Raw genomic sequence first — 25,790 nt, forward strand, 5'->3', positions numbered from 1 at the left:
AGATCTGTCGTTAAAACCAAATTCCCTAGTCCAGTCTTACAGTTGATCAACATACCTGATTCTTTCTGACTTTCTCTACCCCATTTCCATTCATCAGTTCTTGCCAGGTGTCTGTCTTGTCCTTCTAATACAGATTGTAAACAGTAGCCTTGCAGTTTAAAAGTATATACAAAACTAACTCATTTCACTGAGTCCTACCTGTGGCCTGCCATCTAAAAGTTTCTGTTCCTTACTTTGGCCAGGATTAGACAGATAGTAGAGCTCGAGTTGATTGGAGCTTCAACTCCCAGAAGGCCCTGTCAGCATGCTCAATGGCCAGGGGTATGGGGAGTTGAAGTTCAAACTATCTGGAGATTGCCTGGCTGCTTACTTCTGCTTTAGACATCTTTACGAGAGAAAGAAATGATGGGGCCTGACTTCCAGAGTGGGCTGACCCATTAAGGGTGTCTGAAGGTGAATGTAGTCATGCCACTGTGTGAACTCATACTAGACTGCAAAACAGCATCAATATATTAAATATATTCAATCTTCCACAGTCCCCTTCAATCTTCTATCAGCCCTCATTGTTAGTTTTACCCATCAGCAAAAAGAAACTCTAGTGGTTGTAGAGCTTAACATTATATACAATGACATTTAGGGTTAATACTTACTGTGAGGTGGAGCAACAGGGAGGCATCCGAAAGTGGAACTGTGGAAGAAGTCCACCCAGCACAATATGCAGTACCCCAGTGTCAGAGGGCTTCCTACCTTGGCATTGCTTAAAAGTCCTGTGTTGTTTTTCAGCTCTCTTCCCCTAGAGCACCTGTGCTTCAGTGTTGCTTTCCACTCTTCTCACTCAGCCACTCATATGTTTAGCAGGTGGCAATTCCTTTGTGTGTGTTCTGGGCCAAGCCCTTGCTGACTCAGTCCCATCAGAAACTGAGATTCACACTGTTAGTTAATACACAGGTTGCAGGAAATAGGTGTGTAGTACTGTGATGCATCAGCCCACATACAATGCTTCAGAAAAATACAGGGCTTCCATGGAATATTTTAAACACTTTCATTAATATAACTCTTCAGAGCAGGTGGAGGGAGCAATAAGGAAGTAGAATAGTACCTAGTAAGGCTCAGTTCTGTCTACCAAGCCCCAGCTGTGAAAGACTTCTGTAATCCCTTTGCTTGGAAATTGATTTTCCTCACATAACTTGCAAACCAGAAGTGGCAGGTGACGAGACATAGAACTCTAGTATTCATGACTCACATACAAGAATATAGCAACATTACAAGAAGGCCGGCCTGCCTGCCTTTCTTAAATTAATAAAAGTGCCTTTCATCCACAAGGGAACTCACTCAACATTAAAGCAACCAAATCCAGTAAAAAACCATACAGTTGCACATTAAAGGACATTAGAACAACAGTTCATCAACCAAGAAACTGAATGAAAGCAATTACTTGGTTTAAAAATTAATTGCATTTAAATTTTTAAAACATTTAAATGCTTCAACAAACAGAAACATTTTAATTACCCACCCACTCAAGAAAACAATTTTGTCTTCTTTGGAAGGCATTCCAAAGACATTTTGGGTGTTATCATTGGAACATACATACTTGGAATGCTGTTGCTTAAATACAGCTGACATGCCCATTGAACATTATTTCATCATCTTTCTCATGGTAAGAAAAGGCTGAAGAAAACTGGATTCAGTCATGGTTCATTGAGTTGCTACTTATAACATTATGTTGGATCTGGATGTCTGCCTCTTTCTAAAAGTGTACTTTCTTAGCATCATTTTTAATTCCCATCAGACATCTATAGAAATTAGTCTTAAATTACAATTGTCAGCCATCATGAACCAAGGTGGATCAATGTTATGATAATGAAATGGGTATGCAGGAGTCCCTGCATACACAGACCTGGACTCCTTGAAGCCAGGGGGAATGAAAATAGAAATGGCAAACGTATTTCCACACTAAGATTGGGAAATTGTAATGCAATTTTAATTGCTCCAATATCAAAATATTAACTATCGCTTTAGATTTACTACAGGAAGATCGGATCACTTCCATTTCTCTTTTTCAGTATTGCTATTTAATGTAAGTTGGCCTGCAGTAAGATCACACTCATTCGTGATTTAAGCATGGATGAGAAGGCTGATCTAGTGTGTATTACTGACACGTAGGTAGGTGATCTGGGTGGAGCTGACCTGACTCAGCTCTGTTCACCTGGTACTTGGTATAGCACCAACATAGGCTGGGGGACCAAGGGCATGGGGGAATCAGCATGGTTTATAGAACTCCCAGCTCTCTCACCAGCAAACTACTCATCCTTGAAGCAAGCATTGAAGGGTTGCACCTGGTTTTGGGCTATAGAGTTGGATGGAAGATGCTGCTGCTTATGCTGCCCAATCTGCTGCCCAGAAGTTGACGGAGGTCTCCAATGTGGGCTGGAGGAACCCAGGGCAATGGTTCTGGATGACATTAATTTTCATGCTGAGGCTGCCTCTGGAGCCCTGACTTGGGACTCCATTGTTTCCATGACAACCATGGAGTTGTCTGTTTGTTGTCCACCTAACGTAAGGAGAGACATATCCTCAGTTTGGTTTGTGCTCCAAACTGTGAGATGAAGAATATGAAAATTTGAGCATGGGAGAACCCAAGTAACCTCACTGTTATGGTTAGACCATTTCTTGGTAAGATTTGAACCCATGGTATTACATTGCTCCTACAGGAGTGGGGGACCCATTTAGATAGTCTGGCAAGAGCATGGGTGCAATGGACTACTACCCATAGTATCAGAAACACAGCTATGCTTCTAACATACTTCACTGTTCTCAAACAGCTTTGATCTTTGTAGAAAAAGTAATATAAAATGTGCTGCATAAAGGCTTTAGAATGCAACAGTCTAGGTCAATTTTTTCCTGACATCAAGATTACTTGACAAAATATGGTTTCTTGATTTTTGTATAATATTTATGGCTATTCCAGCCCACCTTTTAATGTACAGTTAATTATTCTAAGTTGGTACATGTAAATGTCAATGTAAGTGTTGTAAATGCACTTTACAACAAATGCAGAGCTCCTGTCTTAATAAACAGTAGATGCCTACTATGCAATATTTGTTCTGCATGTTTGTGTTCTTGAGAAATTTCAGCTATTAACTCTTTGAACCCAACAGGAGATGCAAAGAAAAGTATCATGGGAAATACCATTTTGATTAGCACTTAGTAACTGACAACAGTCCTACTCATTGAATCTGCATTTCTAAATATTGAGATGTATTCTTTCCTTGTGCCATTGTGGTGGGTATTTTTTTCTTTAAATAGCTCCACAGCTTCTTGAGAACACTAGGATTTCACTAATTCTCATTTGCTGTCTATCTTTCCACAGGGTTCAGTTGTCTCTGAGAGGGATTATGAAAGCCTTGTCATGATGCGGATGCGCCAAGCTGCTGAGAGACAGAAACTAATTGAGCAGATGAAACGGGAAGATGAGGAGGAGACTTGCACGTAGTAGTAGTAGAATTGGCATGATCTTGTGCTTTTACATCTTAAATTAAGTCAATAAATATCCTTTCTAATAACAGCTTTAGTTTTCTTTGAAAAATAATCTGACTGCTTTGATCAAAGACATACATGTAGTGGGCATCTAATCAAAGAATCTTGATATACTGTTGAGGTTACATATCAGCAACTGATCCCACAGCATCAAACCTGTTATCTTGAAAGAAGCCATATGTTCTGCCTGTTCGCAACACACAATTCCAGTAATATGGAAACTGCAAGAAAATGCCTCTTCTCTGTGGCAATTCCACTGATGAATATAACTTTCATACCTTACCATGTTTATACGCAGTCTCTTTACTCCAACACCTTATGTATAAATGTGCCAAGTTACTTCCCGAAGCCCCTTGGGTTAAAGGGGATTTCAGAAAGTAGCCTTGAAAGAGAGACTTAAAGTGCAATACTCTATTCATTTACTCAGAAGTAAGCTGCACTGTGTTCAGTGCCACTTGCCTGTTGGTTAAGGGCACACAGGATTATAGTATTAACTAAAAAAGATGGAATTATGGTGCATGAAAGAATAGTGTGTTCTTATTTGTTAAGAGGAGTTTAACAGAAGGTACATGCCACAACATGGTTCAGCATTCCTGTTTCAGTTCTAAATCAGTAGTACGTGAAACTGCTCTGTACAGGTTTGGGAAGGAAAGGCTGTACGAGAACAGTTGATCCAAACGGGACAGTGCAATGGTTTTCTAGATATCCTATACCTAGGTAATACATCCAGCTGCAGCTGCATCATTATTTTGCTCAAGGTTTTGCTCTCAAGTTAAAGTACTTGTCAACTGGTATTTCAACAAAATTAAACTATTTCCTTACTGCATTTTTAAAGCACCCAATAACAGTTTCCCAGAGACATTTTCTTATTTTTTATTTTGTCAGCTACTTTAGGAATGTATCAGTACAACTACACACAGTTCCAAATAATTCCAGCAATGAAAGGGCAACTGACACAATTACAAAATGAATGCTGAGATATTTACATGATGGTAAGTTTGCAGTATACACAAGGAAGAACTGAAAAAAAAAACATATCACCTTCAGGACTCCATTCATAGTCTCACTTTTGAATGAGAACAGCTTTATTTGAATGCACAGTGCATTGAGTTCTTAACAGTGGCCAACTGGTTCCATGGCAACCTTTTCTTCTTTCCAAAGTATCAAAATCTTAAGTTTGAATTTTCCCCCACCTCTGTTTGGCTTAGGACTGTTACCCAGTGGATATAATGCCAGTTATCAACAGTAAGACATGGCGGTAATACTTTAAGACTGGCAGTTCTGGACTGGCATTCAAATTAATGCTCAAGATTCATTTATTTAGGAACTTAGAAACCCCAGCTGCTGAAGCTAAGTAGGACACCCCCTTCCTATAATGATCTTGTAGTGGTGGCTATGCTTTGTACTGTAGGGTTTTGACATGGTCTTCATTTGGAATGCCAAAAAATGAACATTATATTGTAAAAACAACACCAGGCCTATGTCGTCCGATTTACAGCAATATCTTGGGCAGGCAGAAAGTTGGAGTTCTCTGTACTTTCTTTGTGGAGGCACCATACCAGTGTCTGCCCCACTCCTGTCATGCTGATCACGCGGTAGCCACACTTCTCCAGCTTGTCCAGGACAATCCGGGGAGCATCATGCACATAGTATTCCCAGCTGTTGTAAACAAGATGCAGAAACAATGAGAGGGTGTACAGTTTCTAAAAAATATCCTATCAATAGTGTCCACAAGGCTGGGGAAACCTGTTGAAGGGTGAAATGTGAATGGCAAAAGATGTAAAATTAGGAAGTAAGTGAAAGGAGGTGGTAGAAGCAGATTTAGTGGTGTGGATCAGGGCCATGATTCTCAGGGTTTTGCAACCCTGAATTTTGGGTACCCTAGAGGATATAAGATCTACTTCAGTAGCTGAATTCCCCCAAATTTATATGAAAGAGGTGCAGAGATAGTGAAGGAACACTTTTGTTCCACAGGAGAATTAACCAGTCCTCCTGTGTTTCAAGGAAATAGCTAAGTTTGATTTTTATTTTTTTTTAATCTGCAATGTGCTTGCCCCTGGCCATATATGTACACCATGAACCATCAATCATATCTTAAATTTCTTACCACGCAGGAAGAAGAAAGGACCCTCCAGTGCAAACTTGATAATATAGTAAATGGGTTCTACATTTCTAACCAATCAATATTGGATCCTACTACTTGAGGTTCACATGAGATCATGGACATGATTAACATGTCAGTCTTGGGCATTACATTAAAGTATTCATGTAAGTTACACAGTTCAACTGTAAGCCTTTATTTATTCATTGCAGATAAATAAGCAAATAAACATGCTTACATGGCTTTATTTATGCCAGAAATAATCAATCTACAAATACATTCTTGGTGCTGCTTGGACACAGATGATTAAAAGGGGTATTACAGGACTGCAGTCTTACATATACTTTCCTGGCAGTAAGTCCTACTGAATTCAAAAGGGCTTACTTTCGAATGGACACTTTTTTTTTTCCTTTTAGCTGTCACCTCCCCTTACTTGAAGACTCAGATGATCCCATTTGCACCTTTAAAAGCAACATTTTATTGAACAGGAGATTGTCCATTTGACCGTGACACATCTGGTCTTGCAACTAGGTAGGAACAAAGATTTAGCATAGCTATAAGCAACTAATTTAGAACAGTTTGATGTGTTACGGAAGATCTGTTATGAGTACATCTGTAACTTGGAGGTTGTCATAACTGCACAAGACCAAAATCTGTCCTTGTATATGATTCAATTTCTGCCTCAATTATTTTGTAGAGCTTTGTTGTGTTCATACTTATGGTTTAGTCCCTGAAGTGATCCCTTTTTGCTAATCATTTTGGAATGCAGCACTTTGCAACCACAACAAGGCCAACTGAAGTGCAACATTCCAAAGAGGCTATTTTGTTGTTCTAATTTGCAGCCACCTCATCTTGTTGCAAAAGGGAGGCAGTTAAACAGCTTCTTGTCACAATAAAAGAAGAAAAAACATTCATCCACTACTAAACCTTCCATCCTGGAAATGGGCAAGGTAAGAATTAGAACTGGGAAATATTTAAAGACATATTGACTCAAGACAAGTACAAAAATAGCTGACACAAGTGAGTGATATTTCTACCCACAAGTTCCAATGGAAGTTCTCAAGTAGAATCTTCTCACACACCAAAACTTTTCCTAGGGTAATTGCTTCCATGTCAACAAAAAAGAGAACACAATTTTGCATAAGTTGTACATAATGCCAAGGTATATATATGATACAAAGAAATAATTAACTATAATTTCAATAGAAAGGTAGCCCATCTCAACATAGTGTGGAAAACTGCCCAAGTGGCATTTGTGTTTGCTTGGTCTGTTTCCAGGTTCGAATGTTCTAAACCAGTGGCCTTCAACCACCAGTCCATGGGAGATTTCCAGCTGGTCTGTGAAATGACCACATCCTGCTCGCCACGGACCGATGTGGGGCTTGGCTGTGCTCCATCACCTCTTCCTCAGTTGGCATTGTGTTTGCAGGGGTGTACTGGTGCCGCCAGGAGGGCCTGAGAGGGTAGAGACGGCTCGGTGGAAGTTGGCTGGGAGCCACACCACACTGATTTTGGTATTTTGTTCTTTTGTTGCCATTTTTTGTTGCTCAGTTTCTGGTTGTTTTGGAGAATTTTCATTTTTTTGGCATTGTATTTGGAAACTAATACACAGAATACTGTATTATGTCTATGGTGCTTTTTGTTTCTGCCTCAGCAGTCAAGGTGGTTCTCCTGTTTTCAATGTCTCCAGCTGTGGAAAGGTTGAAAACCACAGTTCTAAACAACTTAAAGTCCCCCGCTTATCCTCCTTATGGTCTCTTCTATTTAAACTGGACTTGGATTGGACAACCCTTCAAGCAGATGTCTGCTCTCTGATGACCCTTCAGAGAGGTATGTCCTCTATAAAGCAGGTCAAACATAGTCACCCTAAGCACCTTGCCTCTGCTGGAAATGAGTGATAAGCTAGTACTTGTCTTGCTAGCCTGTTTGTCATCTCTATACTTGTGAGGTGAATGCTCACCGGAATTATATATAAATTATACTATCTAATTTCCGTCTTCAATTCTGAAGCATCTGGTCAACTAATTGTATATCCTTCTTGATAGTTATGAAATAATAAAGGTCATACTGAAAACCATGAGCCCAAGGCCCGTAAAATTTAATTTTAATTTTAAAATTATAAGTAGAAGGCAAATAAATTTCATCCTCCTAAAAACAGTGTCTAGTTATCGTGTTGGCTTTATTAACATAAGTTTTAAAAGGCAAATGTTATCCAACTTGATTAGGATTTTGTTTCCCACCCTAAAATGTGAGCTGATATATGCTTATACAAATTTCCAACAATCTCTATCTCTGTCATACTCAAAGGATGTTGGAGAAACAGCAAGCAGAAAACTGGGATGAGGAGGGAAGGCAACACTTTCACTTGGCAGGAGGAGAAGTTGGAATGGTAATGAGGAAGTGTTTCAATCTAAGAGATAGTTTCTTTCAGAAAAGCTCTCAAGGGCTGCATTCCAGTTACAGGCATGGCCAAAGGCTAAAGGGGCAGGCCTAAAATATTTGGCTCAACAATACTGCAAATGAGAAAGTTCTTGGAATTGTTGTACATCACAAGCTAAATGTGGGCCAACCATGTGATGTAGCTGCAAAAAGGTCAAATGCTATTTTAGGCAGCATTAATAGAAGGATCACTTCCACATGAAGTACTAGTTCATCTCTACTCAGCACTAATCCAATCTCATCTGGAGTACTGTGTCCAGTTCTGGGCACCACAGTTTAAGAAAGATGCAGACAAGCTGGAAAGGGGTCGGAGGAAGGCAACAGGGATGAATGACCCAGCTCTGAAAACAAAGTCCTGTGAGGAGAGATTGAGAGAACTGGGCATGTTCAGCCTCAAGAAGAGACGTTTGAGTAGTGATGTGTTAACACTCTACAAATACCTGAAAGGCCGTCACAAAGAAGGAGGACAGGTTCTCTTCTTGATCATCCTAGAGTGCAGGACTTGAAATAATGGACTTAAGCTACCGGAAACCAAATTCCAGCTGTTTCAGGAAAAATTTCCTCACTGTTAGAGCAGTATGACAACTGAATGAATTACCTAGGGAGGCTGTGGGCTCCCCAACACTAGAAACATTCAAGATGCAACTGAACAGTCATCAGGGGGATGGTGTAGATTGGAGTCCTGCACTAGCAGGGGGTTGGACTTGAAAGCTTTCTTGGCCCAACTCTACTGTTCTGATTCTATGAAATGCTGAAGATGCTGGCATATTGTATCTTAAACCTCTTACTGCCAATAACAAAGCCTTAGGAGAGGCATTCCGACCTTTCAGAATGGGGAAGAAATTGCACAGCATCTGGGAAACCATCAAAGAGTTGGTGGTTGGGAAAAGGGAAGGGGCATGATTTGGTCCCCAATCCTGAGGTTCTGCACTCAATTTAGGGACTGAAAAAATGCCATTTGATAGGTTATGTGAATGTTATGCCTGCAACACTATAGCACCTGCGACAGTTGCAACCCTTTTGAGATCATTTGCTCCCTGGTTGAACTTGGGCCACTGGTCAGGTCTTGCTGTGCATGGGCTTTCCAGCTTAGGGAAGCCCCACAGAGTACAGCTAAGCTGCCTGAGTCCTCTTTGTTCTCCTAATGGAGGAGTAAAAGGGACTTGGCCTGCCCAGCTTCTCCTGTCCTGTCCTGTCCCCTCCCCCTCCCCCCAATGGTAGGGACAGCTGAGACAGCCAAAAATCAGAGGAGCAAAGGAGACTTGGCCAGCTCAACTTCACTGAGTGATGTCTCTCTGATTACAGACAATAGCAAGGATTTCTCTCTCCTACTTGTCCCCAACCCTGGCAGAGGTGGGGCTTCTGGAGGGCTTGATGTACAAAGTGGGTAGAACCCATTAAGGTGGCACAAGGCTCTGTGGGACAGATTAGGCCCTCAGGTCACAGATTCCACAAACTATGATTGGTCAGAGATCATAGGAATGAAGAACAGAGAAAGGGGATGAAGAAAGGTGAAGAGGGGAGAAACAAAAAGCCTGCAGAAATACTTACAAATGATTCCCCAGCATGTTTCTTTTAGTGGCCCCTAGATAGTGCATCAAGTTTGGATCAGAATGTTCATCACCAACCATGGTAGGCCCCACTTCCTGTGGAGAGAAAGGTCCAGCACCATTACCTTAATTACTTCAAAGTTGCTTTCCCCAATCATTCTAAAGGTAAGAGCCACCTTTGCTATGGGAATGAGGCTTACCAAAACAGCTTTGTTCTGAGGAAAAAGGGGTAGAAACTTCTGTGCACAATGACAGACCCTTGAATAGTGGGAGAGAGGAACTGTATAAAGTCCATGGCCAGAGGTGTGGTCTTTTGTAAGTGGCCAGGGGAGAAGCATTGACATGTCACTCATGCAGGCAACTTTGGAGTCCCATCAAGCATCCCCTGGCCTCTTCATGGAACCAAAAGACCACAGGGAAGGGGAGAAGCTTTCTTTTGTTTATATTCTGCATCCATTACATCACTATTCAAAAATCTAAAGAACATATCTTCAAGTGTTTTTGTTTCTTCCTAAATATCCTTGAATCTAAAGTTAGATTAGTATCATAGTTAGCCCCTATGGTTAAAACATGAATTTTAACAGAAGAAGAGCCTAGAGTGTTGGACTCAGACTCAGGAGATCAGGGTTCTAGTCCCAACTCAGCTGTGACGCTTATGAATGCAAGAAAAGCCGTGCTGCATCAGACCAAAGGTTCATCTGGTCTAGCACTCTGTATACGTGGTGGGAAGCCAGCTGCCCGCAGGATCCTTCAAGCTGGATGGGTGCAAGACCTCCTCCTGCCCAAGCTCCTCAGCAACTGGGGTATGCAAGCATGCTGCCTCTGGCAAATGAGGCAGCACAGAGCCAGCAAGGCTAGTAGCCACAGATAGCCTCCTCCCTCATGAATCTGCCCAGTTCCTTTTTAAAGCCATCCAGATTGGCAGCCAACACCACTTCCTGTGGCCACAAACTTCATAGTTCAACTATACACTGTGTGAGGAAGTACTTCCTTTTATCTGTCCTAAACCTCTCACCAATCAGCTTCATGGGACAGCTTTTGGTTTGGGTGTTACAAGAAAGGTAGCAAAATGGCTCCCTCTCCACTTTCTCCACATTCTTGCATTATTTTAAACACCTCTATCATGTGCCCCCTTACTTGCCTTTTCTCTAAGCTAAACAATCCCAGTTGTTGTAGCCACCCCTCATAGGGGAGCTATTCTGGCCTCCAAACATTATATGTTGCCCTTTTCTCTATTTTTTTCCAACTCAATAATGTCCTTTTTCAGGCAAGGCAACCAGAACTGAACACAATTTTCCAAGTGTGGCTGCACCAAAGATTTGCATAAGGCAGGTAAGTTCAATGGGTCTTCCCAGGCCAGTCACTGACTCACAGCCTAACCTACCTCACAGGGTGGTTGTGGAGAGGAGAAAATGGAGATCAGGATTGGGCATCTTGGAAGATTAAAAAGGCAGGATAAAAATGTAGTGATAATAATAATAGTAGTAGTAGTACTACAATTCTGCTGCGAGTTGCCAGCATCAGTGGTTGGGTCATGCTGGGAGTTGTCTACATGCGCACAGAATTGCATCTTAGACTGTCAAACTCAGACAGGCACCTGGAATTCAAACCTCAGCAACACCTCCTCCTACAGGCTGAAGAAGGGACTTCGGAGATTACCAAAGCATCTATTGCTATAGAGCAGGTTCCCAACCTGGGGTGCCAGCATTCCCAGGGGGCATGAGATGGCATTTCAGGGGTATGACAAAGAGGAAGGCTGCATCATGATTTGCCAAAAATGAATTTTATGTGCTGATTTTTAAATAGAATTTTATGCACTGAGATAAAATTCAATTTGTTCACCCGCAGTACTGTATATGGTTCAAAAATTAGAAAATCGACTTCTTAATCTTCAAATGAAATAATACATTTGAAGTGGGTGCTAACCTAAATCAATCCTTTTTTAGGGGTGGGCGACATAGAAAAGGTTGGGAGCCACTGCCATAGAGTTACAGATAGCTGTTTAAGGGTGCATGTCGGCAGGGGAATTTCAGAAGCAGCTGTACAGATACTTGCCAACTATCCCAGTGGTAATGAAAAGTATTCTAGAGGGCTTGGTCTTGAATGGGCAATTCAGACCCTGCACTTTACAAAAGACCCGCTCCTGGAGATGTACAACTACTACAACTGGCTTGTTGTTAGGGATCAGCAGAGCGGCCAGCACTTTGGCCTCTCCTTGGAAGCACAGTTGTGGGAATGGTCCTGATGAGTACTTGCCCTTCAAAATGTATCAGTGCACCGGTGATCACTGGTGATCACATAAAAGCCTGGGCTGGAAACACTCCAGGTGAGAAATGGCAGTTACAGAGGAACATAAATTAATTGTCTCTCCTGGAGCCCAGTTGGGTCAAGCAGCACAGTGCCGCCTCCTTAAGACATCCAAGGGATGTAGCCATCCCACTCTGACAAATGGCTTGAACGTGAGGACAGTGGCCATACTGCTGCTTCACAAAATCTCTGCAGCAACTTTGTGACTGCAAAACAATCTTCTTGGATGCTCTGTAGGGGCAGTGCTAGATGCCAAAAAGTAAAAATCTGCAACACTATTTTGCATATGTTCTAAACGAGCATGTGTTTATCTTTAAAGCACCCCCAACACCAAGAGCACACAGATGCATGAAAAACAATGCATGGGCAGAGGAGGGGAAGTCATTTGATTTTTTTCAAACCACCATCAGGCAGAAAGATTTAAGGGAGGCAGCAAGGGGAGATGTGGGCTTCCAAGAGAACTAGGTGCACTAGAGATCATCAAGGATCCTGTACCTTTATTCAGCAAGAACCCTGAAAAGCAGGGCAAAATGAAACATTTGCAACTCCAGCCCTCCTATGCCACATCCTCGAGCCACCTCTGGTGCTACAGTGAGGGATTCCGCAAGGATTCAAATGGGGGTTTTAGGCTGGAAATGGCTGCTTCCTTGTGATTAGCAGAAAGTGACTCCAAGCAACTACTTTTGTACAGTGTAAAAGAAGTGGAAGGATTTATTTTCTTACAGACTGCTGAGGTTATAAGCACAACTTATGGTGGTGAGTTGTGTGCAGACAGGTGAGTAAAAGAAGAGGCTAGTGACTTTAGCTGCAACTAAAGCTAGTTCAGCTTCTTGTTTCTAAGCACACACTTAAATAATATACATGTTTACTGTTCTGTTTTGGATCCTAACTTCCGCTGTCCTTCTCTTCACTGCAGGGCAGCCTTCCCAAACCTTATGCCCTACAGATGTGTTGAACTACTGCTACCCCCCACGCCCGCCAGTAAGTCTAGTAGCCATGCTATCTGGAGAGGAGTTGTAGTTCAATCAGAATATCTGGAGTTGGGCATATTAGGGCACAGTTGTTCGTATGTGTACACAGACTAATGGGGCATGCTGGGAGTTATAGGGCTTTTTTTCTGTCTAAACTTGCATAGGATTGTGCCCAGTGCAGATGTGATGGTGAAACAGAGGGATAATTTAGCACAGTCTCACCATCTCCTGGTGCAGGTCTGGTATAGAGGGGATCATGCCAGCCAACCAAGCATATCAAGCTGCTTCTTTATGAAATGTGAGAAAAGAAATGTAGAAAAGAAAGCACAGAAACTGCAAAGAAGGACTATCATGATGGCATGACAGTCCTATGTGAAAAAGTTCCAGTGATTTTGACCAAAAAACACAAGCAGTGTTACAGTGCATGGTGAAACAAGTGGGTTGCAAACATGCTTAAACATCCAATTTAAGTTTTTTTTAAAGTTCTTCTGTGATATGCAGATGACTCCCTCTTGCTTTCATTTACTCTGCTCAAGCAAGTTTTAGCTTTGTCCTCCAGGTCTCTGTATGGTACATGCCACATCGCAGTGTATTTTAAATAGGGCTATCATTGGATTAAAGAATTTTTCTGTGGCTAATAAATAAGACACTAATATGATTTAGATTTAATCTAAGACTGTTAGTACAACTGGGGTGGGGAGGGAGAAACTCTATAATGTTTTCAGTTTGCATATTTGCTCTAAGGAATAATGAGCAGAGGCACACTTATACTCATGTCACAGAAACAAACATTCAAGGAGCAGCGAAGGCCATGTACCTAGCCAAGGCATTGCTGGAAGAAAACAATAAACCCAGTTTAGCAGCACTGTAGTTTAGAAACACTGGAAAAAAACAAGAGTGTATGTTCATATTTAAACAAGTTACAATCTTGCCTGATTTAGGGAAGACTTTATATCACACAAATCCATTTACAGTGTTCTAGTGCTTGGTTTCAATTTGATCTCCGAAGGAAGAGAAGTAAACACAGAAATGAACTCTTGGCTTCCAGAGAGGGAAGGAGGAAGAATATGACATGTAATCATCATGTTGCATGTTGTTTATTGACACCCCTGACACTTAGATTATTTCTCTTCATACTCAAGAATATGCAAATCCTGCAACATAATTTGGATTTGAAATTTCCTGCACTTGGAGCATTAGTTATGCTTTTTAAAGTGACAGTTTTCATTTTACATTATTTTTTAAAGCAATTGACTAGCCCTTATGTTGCAAAAATACATGTGGGAGTGCGAGGGCAGTACCTAGCCAGATCCAAAGCTAGAGGAGCAGCCAATTTATTTTCAATCAGCCAGAGGATGGGCCTTCATGCTCAGCCTCATTCTACCCTGTAAGTAGCAGGAAGAGCAGCATCTTATACATGTTGGCTCAGAAGTCCCACCGCAAGCAATGGTGCTGAAGCAGATAAGCCTGCCTTTAGCACTGCAGCCTAAATGAAGAAAAAATAAATTCTGAAGATAAGCTTAATTTGCATTATTTCTACAGACCACAGAAGCTGGCTTTGGGAAGGGTAAGAACACAAGCTGCCTTTGTGAAGATTTAGTTTTACATGGCAGAGCACAGAGAAGACACAGTGCTGAAGCAACTCGTGTATGTAATAATATAGGGATTGGGCAACTACATGCATCCAACTCACTCCAAGGAAATGTGTAGGTGTGTTCTAATTTATGGGGGAGGACATGCATGTTTCCCACAGTCCACTCACACAGCCAGGAACTGTGCTCAGTCTAGCTCCTGGGAGCGTGTATCTTCATGCTATACAGAAGAGTAAATGGATATTGAAACACCAAAAGCTGCCCTTTACCAGATTAGCATACTTGTACACACCCTAGTCCAAACTGTTTACTCCAGGGATCCCCACCATTTTTTATCCATGGGCACATTTGGGAATTTGAGAAACTGCTGTGCGCACCACCACAAAATGCCTAATGGGTGGATCTCCACTTTATTTATTTAGGAAGCATCTATGCTGCCCCATTCGCCGAAGCCTCTGGGCGGCTCACAACAATAAATAAATAATCATAATATAAAAACAATATAAACTGAGACGACCTGGCCAGAGATATAAAATAAATAAATAATATTAACAATTAAAATGACGTTTAAATAAAAAGGTCTTTGCCTGGCGCCGAAAAACAAATACTTTAGTGTGTATCTGTCACAGCTGTGGTTCTTCTGCAGCAACTTACTCAGCAAAACCATTTTTTTCATGTCTATTGGACATTGTAATGTCTTTTTAATGGGGGTAGTCTGAGAGCTAGTATAACATGGTGCTTAGAGTGCTAGACTGGGGACCTGCAAGATCAGGGGTTCCAGTCCTCATTTGGCTATAAAGCTCACTAGGAGACTTTGGGCCAGTCATAGACTCTTAGCCAACCTAGCTGGCAGAGTTGTTATTGTGAGGATACAATAGATCTTGGGTTCCACACAAGAGGAAAAAAGGTGGGATACAAGTGCAATGTAATAACAACAACAACGAGGAGTGTGGGGGGGGAATAGTTTAAACTGGCTAACTGCTAGTAGAGCAATATAACTAAACCTTCTTTTAAACATAAAGTTTCCACAACATTCAGTAGTATTTCTTTTTGGAGGAGGTTAATACACAAATAAGCATTGTACCAAAACAGTCTTTAATACTAACAGATGTACGCATGCTTTTAAATTATTTAGCTGCCTCACGGAATTAACACATCTCAAATAAATTCAATAAATAAATAACTCTAAGATACTAAGTTGAATAGTTGGTCCACTTTTGTTGATTCATAATTGAAGCTAGGAAGCTGTGTGCATTTCATACAAATCCAGGTATGCTTAATGAAAAAAAAAGTAAAATTGGGTTGCCTATGAGCAACATTCCTGGGCGCCACTGGAGGTGCTTGCAAGCAGCATGGCATCTGCAGGAACACAACTGGGGCTCCTGGTTTACTCTGCCCAGCAATGGATCTCTGAAGAGAGATCCTTCTCATCATTTGCTACTTGATTCCTTTTTAACTAAAAATACCAAGAATTGAAACTGAAACCTTTGGTAGTCAAAGCGTAAGGTCAGCTGCTCAGTTGTCCCTTGACAATGGTATGTGCCACATTATGTTCTATCTGACAATTTAAGAAGCAGAATGTACGAAGCACCTTTAAATCTGCACATTCAGCTCCTTCGATGTTCATGCACACAAGTGGTCAAAGACTGGGATGAACATCTTTCTACCATTTGATTACATGATGAGCCGGTGTTGTTTAGCAGGTAGCAGTCTGGCTAAGAGTCAAAAAATCTCTGGTTCAAAACTCCCTTTAGCCATTAACTCCTCAAGCAGTATTAGGCAAATCACTTTATCTCAGTCTCCGTCTCTTATCTGTCTCGTATGGGTAATACAAAATGTCCTGCCTGTCAGTCTTATTGTAAAGATTACAGAGATGTATGTAAAATACATCTTGAATGTGCACATTTGCACTATAAATATATTACTCATTCATGTTAAGCTCCTAATTTGCTCTTGATTTATTTACACCAGATCCTAGTTCTTGTCATGCAAAGCCACCACACTGGGAGTGGGCCTTTGATCAAAGTTTTTTTTTCTTTTTTAAAGAGAAAACCAAAATGTTTGTAATGTATGGAACATACATTTCTTATTATCCTACATGGTTGCCTCTCAAAAGTAAATGCAAGCAGCTTGTAGCATTCTAAGGGCAAATCTGGTATCGTCTAAATACGCTAACAGCTGGTTCATACTAATACACATAAAACCTTAGAACACCATTCCAAGGAAAGAACCAGCTGCCCAGCATCCGCAGGTAACAGTAGTACTAGGTTACCTCCACCACTAAGCAGCTTCCAACCTTGGAAAAAAAGAGGAAAATCCAGACGGTGGTCAGTTCTGTTTAAACACAAAAAGTCCCGGGGCGCTTTACAATGCACAATGTCACCAGCCCAGAACTAGGCGCAGAAGACCAAACAAGGTCAGACACATTTCTGCACGCCTAATAGATAAAACCGGGCATACACATCTATTTCATGTCTACATACTTCAGTCAAGCAGTCATTTCCCAAACTCAGCACTTTTTGCAAAGCAATGAAATCAGTTCCACCCCAAGAATCAATCCCCGAAAGTCACTTCCACACAAATAACACAGTATCCTGCTTTTCCTCCCGTCATTTCCTAGGCATCGGGTCCAAAGAGCTCCAGTTCATGACCCCATCGGTTAGCGCGCGCGCACCGCCTCCTATTTTGGGCAGCCCGCGCCCCGCATTGCTCACCATGCGGATCTGCGTACTGATGAGGACGTACGGCATGATCGCCTCTGCCTCCACCGGGGTCCCCAAGGTGGCTGCCGCTCCCCGCTTTGGAGTTTTTTCCAGCTCAGCCCGCACGTGACATCCTGCCACTCCAGAGTTACGCCCTCTCCTGACCAGCCAATCAGCAAGGGAGCTCTGGCAGGGCGGCGTTCGTACGGCAATGATGGCCGCAGGGCAGGCATTTCAGGAGGGGACAGGGATGCTTCTCGGGAACTCGGCGAGGCGGCCAGAATTGCTTCCAAACCAGGCGGACAGGCAAAGCAATTGCCTTCCAATCTCTCCTCCCCCCGCCCCGCCGCTCTTTATTTGACTTTACGATTTTGGGTGCCACCGCTGCTGGTTTGATACTGTTTTAACTTGTTTTTAAATTTTAAAGTGTTGCGCGCAGACACTTATAACATGGTTTTCATTTTGTCTCTAAGAAGAGGGGATGGAACGGCTAATTGGTAATGGCCAATATAAAATAGCTGTAGATAATTAAATGAAAGAAATGCGATGATCTTCCATTATTTTCTCACCCAAACGACCTCTGCTCTGACCGAGAGCGCCCCTCGTTGCGCAAAGGGGAATGGTCCTCAGGCAGAGATGAACGCTCACGACCCTCATTTATGAGGAGGAAAAACTTGGAACTAGATTGATGGGTGAAGAGATTTGACACCAAACTAGGGACTCCAGACTGCTCTTCAGAGTTATATATGGGCTTCACAGCCCAGGATTATAGCGACGTGTGCAAGCATGACTATTGGACTTGGAAGCCCTGTGCTGATATCTGCCCTGAGTAGAGAGTCTTGCTGTGCTGAATTATTAAAATAAAGGGCCCACAATTAAGAACTTAAGGCTGCTTTTCTAGATCTTATGCTTACCTTTGTAAGGCACTCTGGAGGGTGTTTGGGCTTGAAGGAAAGTGTCTAAATGCAGTAGATAAAAAATACCATCAATCCATCTAGGTTAGCTTAATTTCTTTTGGGGGTGGTAATGGAATGAAATGGCAGGCATTGTAAATGAAAAATGTTATGCTAATAAGTAATCAGTAACATATGACTCCCTAATTTGGATGTGGACACATCACACATAAAGGAGATGCTCCATGTCCTGATTAATTCCTCCTCTTCTTCACCTTCAGCTCTATGGTATCTTGATTGGATGCATATAGGTCAGATTATTAACAGCAACAAAACTTTAAAACATTTTTATCCTACCTTTTTCCTCTTGCAAGGGACCCAAGATGGCTCCTCCCCATTTTATCCTCACAATAACCCTATGAGGCAGGTTAGGCTGAGAGTCAAAGTCACCAGTGAGCTTCATGGCTGAGTGGAGACTAGAACCCGGATCTCCCCAATCCAAGCCCATCACTTCAATCACTACACCACAGTAGCTCTCCAAAATGTCCTCTGTTCCCACACTGGGAGTTGAACCCACCTTACCTGTGTGAAAACCAGAATCTTAACTGCTAGACCAAATGGGAGGCCCTGGGTGTCAGCCTCCTCACAACTTAAAATTGGGTCCTAGAACCTCTTGGCTGCATTTACCAGAAGCAAAGTTTCTGCCATGTGGTTTCTGTCAAACATTCCTCATAGATCACCTTAACATTTCAGCCTTTATTGCAGAAGTCATAGGATTGTCATAGGATTGTTACCTCATGTCACCAGCTCATCAGGCATTAATCCAGCTACATATGACTGAATCTTCCATTTTACATCAAATATATTATTAAACAAAATGCAACATTCTTTTTTTTTTTTTTTTTGCTTTTTAACCAGGAGATGGGGCTGTGTACAATGGAATTATAAAAAATGTGTTATTTTTTCCCTTTGGAAATGGAGTTGACTTTTAGAATGTTCTGTATATTTTTCATTTTCTTTACCTACTAGTTATGATTTTATCTGCTTTGAAAGATAAAGGCAGAGGCTTCTTTGATTAAATATTTGAAGGTTTTCTGTATAGCAACTTTTACAGGGGTTTCTTTTGTGTAGGGCTCAGTAATACAAGGTCATTTTAGTACAGAGTGTGAGAGGAAAATACATAGCAAAGACTAAATTGGTCAGCAGAAGAGGGGTTGGAGAGAAAGAAAATAAATGAGTTTGAATTTTAGGAAGTAAGTTTCTGTCATTGTTGAAAACTGTGGGATTAGTGTGACAACTAAACAACTAGTTATCAATCCCCCCCCCCCGCCTTGCCAAGTCTTTTGGGCAAATTCCTTGTCCATTGTGACTAGCCACAGCACCCATGGCAGCCTTTTTGTGCTTGTGGTCAGGACAGTTTGCTAAATGCATCCAGAGGCCCCAAAAGGTTGCCTACTCCTGATGTACCTACCAGACCGACCACACTTCTCCATAACTATAAATGTTATGAGAGAGAGAGGCACAGAAACTATCGCAACTGACAAGAGCGGGGGAGAAAACCCCTTCAAGAGTCCACTGGAGTGTGCAATCAAAAGAACATTTACAGTTTATTTAGACATACAGGAAAAACATCCAGTATTTAGGCAGTCTTGGAAGGGACTACAGAGATGGAATCTATACAAGACGCTTTTATAACCTATCAGTTACTTACAGGTTTATTTACTGGGGGATCAGTATGCCAGAGGCACATTAACATAAAACAAAAGGGATTAAGCCAATAGGAAGAGAGAACTTCCAGGACAGGTAAACAATTGGTATATCTAAGAGTGTACCTCCAAAAGACATGCCCATTTCCATTTCTAAGACATACCTGGGAATCTAGACTTGTAACATCAGGAATCAGATCTGAATTCTAAAGCTGTTCTTACAGTGTTAGGCTTTTAGCAGCCATATTATGGCAAAGCTTTTGTTCATTTTGTCCTTACACAACCAACATTGGCTCTGGTGGACACTGACTTGCTCCTTAGTTATCCAAGAAATTGGTACTTTTATTTCATCTGAGGCAACACATACTCCAATAGGAACATCAGCCAGCAAAGACTGGCTGATCAGAGATAGTGTTGCTACCAATCTATCAGTACAGGGTACTTGTCATTATCTGTGTAACAGTCTGGCTTGTCTGTGCAGGGAATTGCTTTCCAGCATGAAGATAGCAGGAATTTTGCAAGAGATACCCTGAGCATGGGCCCCAGATCCTCAGAGCTGCCCTAATTGTCAGCATCTCACTTAGTATCATACAGCTTCTTCCCTCTCAACTTGTAGCCTTGCAGGATTCACTCCCTTAGCAGTCTGGGAGCACCTGCAGCATGAAGATACTAGTTTTCTGCTTGAAAAATGGTTCAAAGAAGCAGCAATGTCTGAACTGGGTGCAAGGCATGAGCGTACAGCTTGCTGTAGGTTGCTGGAGCGTGTCTGAAGCATCTTAGCTCTGCTGTCCTCTTTATGGAGGATACCTGCTTTCCACATAAAAAAATTCTGCTGTGTACACGGTTCTTCTTGGCAACAGGCTTTGCATTAGACTACAAAGAATAATAGATGAGGAAGCAGCATCCAGGCTTCTTGCTCATTCGTGTTCAAAAGCTATAAAGCCAATGCGGCCCCTCAAAGTCTCACAAATTTAGTGCGGCTTAAGACACTTTCATGAACTGGGGTCTATTGTAGAGAAAGTTGTGTTGAAGGATGAAGGTGTCCTTTGCAAAAATAAAGCCGCAAGTGTCCTAATGATCTCTCTTGCATCTGATCCCCATGGGCTAGCTGGCTTTTTGGCCACATGGGCTTCCCTCATTCTGCCTCTCTTGAATCTTTTTGCCAGGGGTCTTGGGAGTTTTTCGTGAATTGTCTTCTTTCCCTTGTTGATCTTTTTTAATTTAAATTTTTAGGTTTTTTTTTCAAACAGGACCATCTTTTGGCATTGCTGTCCTCTGTAGTCTCAAAGGTTTATGTTATCAGTCACCCAAAGAAAACATTTTTATCACAAAGTTCATATAGAAGGTAATCATCCTAGCAGTTGAAAGCAGAAAGCATTTTTCTATTCGTGCAAGAATATTAATTCTTGAACATGAATAATGCAGAATCAAGTAATGTCTTTATACAATCACAGGAAATTAGAAGCTTGATACAATCATTCTTTGTCTAAAAGAACCCTGATGTTTGTTATCTCGCCTCTTCTTTGGAACTCTCTTCCTAAAGAGGTGCAACTGGTACCCTTGTTATTCTGTTTTCATCACCAAGTAAAGACTATTTAATTTAGTGTCTGCTTTTATGGTTTTATTTGCTTTTCACTGCTGGTTTTATTGTTGCTTTTATTTTTGTTTATATTATCTTCCTGCTTCGCACTTTGTATTACTTGTGTTATGATCACTCTTTCCTTTCCGTCGGAAGAGAAAAATATTCCAGGCTTGCAGAGAGTTCTTTTTAAAACTTTATTGCAATGAAGGGAACAGAAAAGAATGGTTTCCTTCCCATTTTTCTGTTCACCTGAGCACATGTTCACACATCCCTTTTGAACCCTGCTCCCAGCTGCTTGTTCCCTCCTCCTTTCCCCTAATTGGCTAATAGGGTACTGAGAGTTTACACTCTTTCTGCCCGCCTACTCCACGCTGCCCAACACCGGCCCTTCTTCACAATCCAGCCCTGCCCCCGGTGGGCTACAATAGGCTCATTTTGTTCTGCCCAGCTTGTCCATAAAAAATCAGGAAGTATTTGGCCCTCCTGCCTATGTGCCTGTTTCCCCATACCTTGTGCTATCTGATTTTGGCCCCTCCCCTCCTTTGGGCTAAGTAATTTTCTTTGCTACCCTTTTAAATCTCTTTACTCCCTTGTTTCAAATCATCCTTTCACACCTATTACTTGGAATTAATGTGGTTTTAGTTGTTATTGTTTTGTTTTACTATAGTTATGTTGTTGTTTCTGCTTTTTTGTGAGCTGCCCAGAGAGTTCCTGGGCTATGGGGCGGCACACAAATGCAATCAATAAAACTTCAATCATTAAAAACAGCAGCAATCCAACTTCACATAGATAGTCAGATTCAGTATAGAAGGCAGAATCAGTAGGCATTCCAAACACAGGCGTTCCAGAGAAAACTAGGTTATTGGGAAAAATCCAAAGGAGGAGTGTGGCAGCACAAGCACTAAAGCACTTTAGAGCCTATCGAATACAGCTGCAGGAAAAGCCTCCTTGTGAGTAAAGCTGTACTTATGCCTCTACACTTTAACTCATAGGAGGTCTTTAGTTTAGTCTTCAGGCAGACACTCCTGTATCTGGAACTGGCAGAGTCTGAATCTTTACAAGCCTGTACTTTCTGGGGCTGCATAATTGCTCAGTGGCTGTAACTACAAGGGCCAAGGATCTGCCTTAAGATGCTTAGACACAGGATGCATCTCTGCAATGTTTGGCTTGAGTAGCACGGCAATCAGGGCCCCAGTCATCTGTGAGTAAATAAGAAATCCTCAACTTTAACATTAATAAACTTATCAGAGATTTATGCCAGTGGAATTTTGCAATAAAAATTATTTCAGAAGTTTCTGGAAACTCGCAAATGAAGAATAATGGTCAACCTGCATTGTTTGCCCCAGCATTTTAGTATTCTGGAATATAGCTGGCTCCAGGCCTTACTCCTGTTTTATTGGAGAAGCAGATATTAAAAAGCAAAAAAAAAAAAAAAAAGATTGTGTTGAAGCTTCAGTGAAAAGAAATGCACAAATATGTGTGTCATCCATTCCAGCCACATAAAGGTTGTAATTTGAAAACTTCAGATATTACTAAAGCTTGCTACATATTAAAAGTAATTTGATTTCCTGGCTAGTTTCCTTCTTAATTACATATGATTACTTTGGCCAGATACAATATTACCTTGTCACAGTTAGCTTCCTTTGATCCAGCTCCATGCAATGAAATCATGGGCTTGTTTTTTATGATGGAACAATGGTTTTCATTTTGATGTCATGAGTAAAGAATTAAGAACTTTTCCTGTTTGCATGAAGAAATAAAATCCAAAATAAGAAACTTCTGGGATCTAAGCGGAACACTGAGAAAATCCTAATATATAACATTTTATACTAACCCAGTTACTAGAAACAAATTAATTCCTGACAGTTCTACTCTAGCTGCAAGATGCATTGGCTGACCCATTAAGGATTTTCTGGTCTCTAACATGTATTATTTATTTGGTTTAACCACCCAAAGAAGACTGGGGGGAGGGGGTGGGTTAACTACAGAAGAGCAAAAAAAGGAAAGAGGTGGTGCTGTCACACCTAAGAAAAGGCAATTGCTCACTCATGGGAAAGTGCCAGGCACAAATCTCTTGTGAAAAGGATTACAGGTATTTGCGGGGGGGCAGACCTGTACAAAAAGGCTGGGGGAGTAACTGCCATTCATAATACCATAATACCATAACAACTTTGCTAGTTAGACCACTGGTCAGATTCAGAATAGCTGTTCATTTCACCATACTTCCTTATTCATGAGTAGCAACAAAGCTGAAGAACATGATTTTCTTCTCAGTGGGCAATTTCTTAAAAATCAAGCACTGAACATCTCGAACCAGCCTGGAAGCCACATCGCCTGATCTGAAAGCCTTGTGCCCCCCTCCCCAGGCATGCAGAAGCCAGCTATACCTATTTCATATTTAGGGATAAGGGTTCTTGCCACTCCTAATACTGAACTTAGTGCTGCCAAGATTATAGCTAAACCAGGTGCACTGAGAAATGAGGAACTCCGAGGTCTGCAGAACTAGCAAAACGAACTCCCTTTATAAAAACCTTGGAACAGCCCAGTGAGGACTGGCCATACTCTTTAGTTCCACAATGTAAAATGACAAGTTGACAGTGAAAAGAAGGTGGGGGTTGGCATTGGAAAATACCGGTTGGAGAGAACAGCTAGCAGAAACCCTGAAGAGGAGCACACTTTTTATGGTAGGAGGATACAACTTTTGTTGCTGGTCTTACTTTTCCTTTCAAATTTAGAACAAGGGCATGTACATATGGCAGGCCTTGGCTCTCCTTGTGCCGCTGTCTTTTGTAAAGCATTTGTAAAAACCCAACTCAGCTAAAATGTACTGACAAATGATCTTTTCCTCTATGCCATTCCATATAAGAACAAAAGAAGAGCTCTACTGGATCAGACGTAGTTTTGTCTGGTCCAATATTCCGCTCCTCACCGTGGCCAACTAGATGTTTCTGGAATGTCACCAAGACTGCATGAAGACAACACCAGAATTCTTTAGCAGCTGGTACTTAGCAACACACTGCTTCTGGGTGTGGAGGTTCGGTACAGCCCTCATGACTAATACCAATGGAAGGCCTCTTAACTATTGATTTGCCAAATACAGTAAAAGTCATCTATATTACATGAACAACATTTCCACATGAGGCCAATAGCGAGAGAGGGAGGCTCAAGTGTGCTCTAAGAAGAGGGATAGTTCCAGAAAAAGGCAACATTGGGTGTTGGAAATCCAAGACAGAGGAACAGTCCCAGTATTCCAACAGCACTGCCCTTCTTAGTTCCAAACTAGACAGGCCACGAGAGACCTGGAAATGTGGTTTCCTGTTTTATTTGATTGAAGTACAGCCATAGTGCTGTGTGTGAATTAGCTTAGAGAAGGAGCAGGGGATTGCTTAACATACTTTCTGTAAACTGTTATTTTGGGTAATAACATACAATCCTCAGGTGATATTTTACCCATGGGAGAAAGATATGTAAAGAGCAACAAGGGCAATTTTGACGGGGAAAAGCCCTGTCTGGAAGACCCCTGCCACTCCTGCATCTCCAACCTCTATTGACTGCATTTTTCCGGTGCGTTTAGTTAAATGCCTGGGAAACTGCTCATGCCTTCCTGGAGGCTCTTATTTTGTACAGACCTCCACAATGTGCCTGGGACATCACAAAGGTACTCTTGTTTTACATACACATCCTTCTCACCTAGTTTGAGGTCCCACTGAGGACATCTTGCCAGAGGAGCATTGAGATTCAGAATGATTTAAGCCTTCAATTCTATATATACTAATTTGTGAAGAGATCCTATTAAATTAACCAGGAGTTCAGTTTAAAGGTGCATAGGACCCGACAGTGCCTTACGTGAAAAAATGGGTATGCTGATTGTGAACACAGCAGCGTCCTGCTGTCTGAGTAATGTGGCCTAGAGGGTTTAGTTTAAGAAAGATATTTTAATATCACTTCCAAAAGGGTTGCTATTCTCATCAAGTCCCAGTCCAAGCTATGATCTGCAATACTGCCTAGATAGGATCTTTAATATCCGTAAAGACCTAACTTCAAACTCTCACTGCCTTGAGCTTCTATTATTTCCTGGCTGATAACAAAAGGACAGCAAATATTAATTTGAAGCTTTGCAGCAACATAGTTTCCTTTTTCCAGTCAGCCAGAGGGATTTATCAAATGAAATCTATTCCATTTGCTTTTACCAAATCATTCTATGTGAGCCATGTAGCCTGGCTGGCCGGCTGGCCAAGAGTTCTAATGGGTGGAACTTCAGTAGCCTTAGGAACTGCCTTGCACGATGGTATGATCCTGGGTGTGATGCAAAGCTAACCATTGTTTTGTGGAAACAACAGCAGCTAAGTAACTAGCAAGTGCAATGCCTGAAAGTTTTAACATTTTATCTGTGGAAGTGAAAAATCTTAC

At 41.6% G+C, this 25,790-nt stretch overlaps 2 protein-coding genes across 3 annotated transcripts in view; one reads left to right on the forward strand and one right to left on the reverse strand.

Annotated features, from left to right (window-relative positions):
- Nucleotides 1-3,563, forward strand: part of DNAJC17 (DnaJ heat shock protein family (Hsp40) member C17) — a 30,179-nt gene extending 26,616 nt beyond the window's left edge. For both annotated transcript variants that reach the window (XR_006415264.1, XM_044435629.1), the window contains one exon: nt 3,371-3,563. Coding sequence is in view for 1 of the 2 variants with exons in the window: in XM_044435629.1 (XP_044291564.1) it covers nt 3,371-3,493 (123 nt within the window). In the remaining variant the exon portion in view is untranslated. The remainder of the gene's footprint in view (nt 1-3,370) is intronic.
- An 831-nt stretch (nt 3,564-4,394) lies between these two features.
- GCHFR (GTP cyclohydrolase I feedback regulator) lies at nt 4,395-17,340 on the reverse strand. Its single transcript, XM_044435631.1, has 3 exons — nt 17,212-17,340; nt 9,629-9,723; nt 4,395-5,196 (listed from the first exon to the last, which is right to left on the reverse strand). Exons 1-3 carry the CDS (start codon nt 17,245-17,247, stop codon nt 5,016-5,018), a joined length of 312 nt encoding a protein of 103 aa, XP_044291566.1. The 5' UTR covers nt 17,248-17,340; the 3' UTR covers nt 4,395-5,015.
- Between the last annotated feature and the right edge of the window lie 8,450 nt (nt 17,341-25,790).

Source organism: Varanus komodoensis, unplaced genomic scaffold (genome assembly GCF_004798865.1).
Source record: "Varanus komodoensis strain SLA01 unplaced genomic scaffold, ASM479886v1 scaffold3, whole genome shotgun sequence".
Classification (NCBI taxonomy): Eukaryota; Metazoa; Chordata; class Lepidosauria; order Squamata; family Varanidae; genus Varanus; species Varanus komodoensis.

Excerpts from the sequence above, each read along its gene's own strand:
- GCHFR (XM_044435631.1), bottom strand. The coding sequence starts at position 17,247 with ATGCCGTACGTCCTCATCAGTACGCAGATCCGCATG. Across the intron at positions 9,724-17,211 it reads TCAGTACGCAGATCCGCATG|GAAGTGGGGCCTACCATGGT; the intron begins GTGAGCAATGCG and ends TTCTCTCCACAG. Across the intron at positions 5,197-9,628 it reads AACATGCTGGGGAATCATTT|CTGGGAATACTATGTGCATG; the intron begins GTAAGTATTTCT and ends TGTTTACAACAG.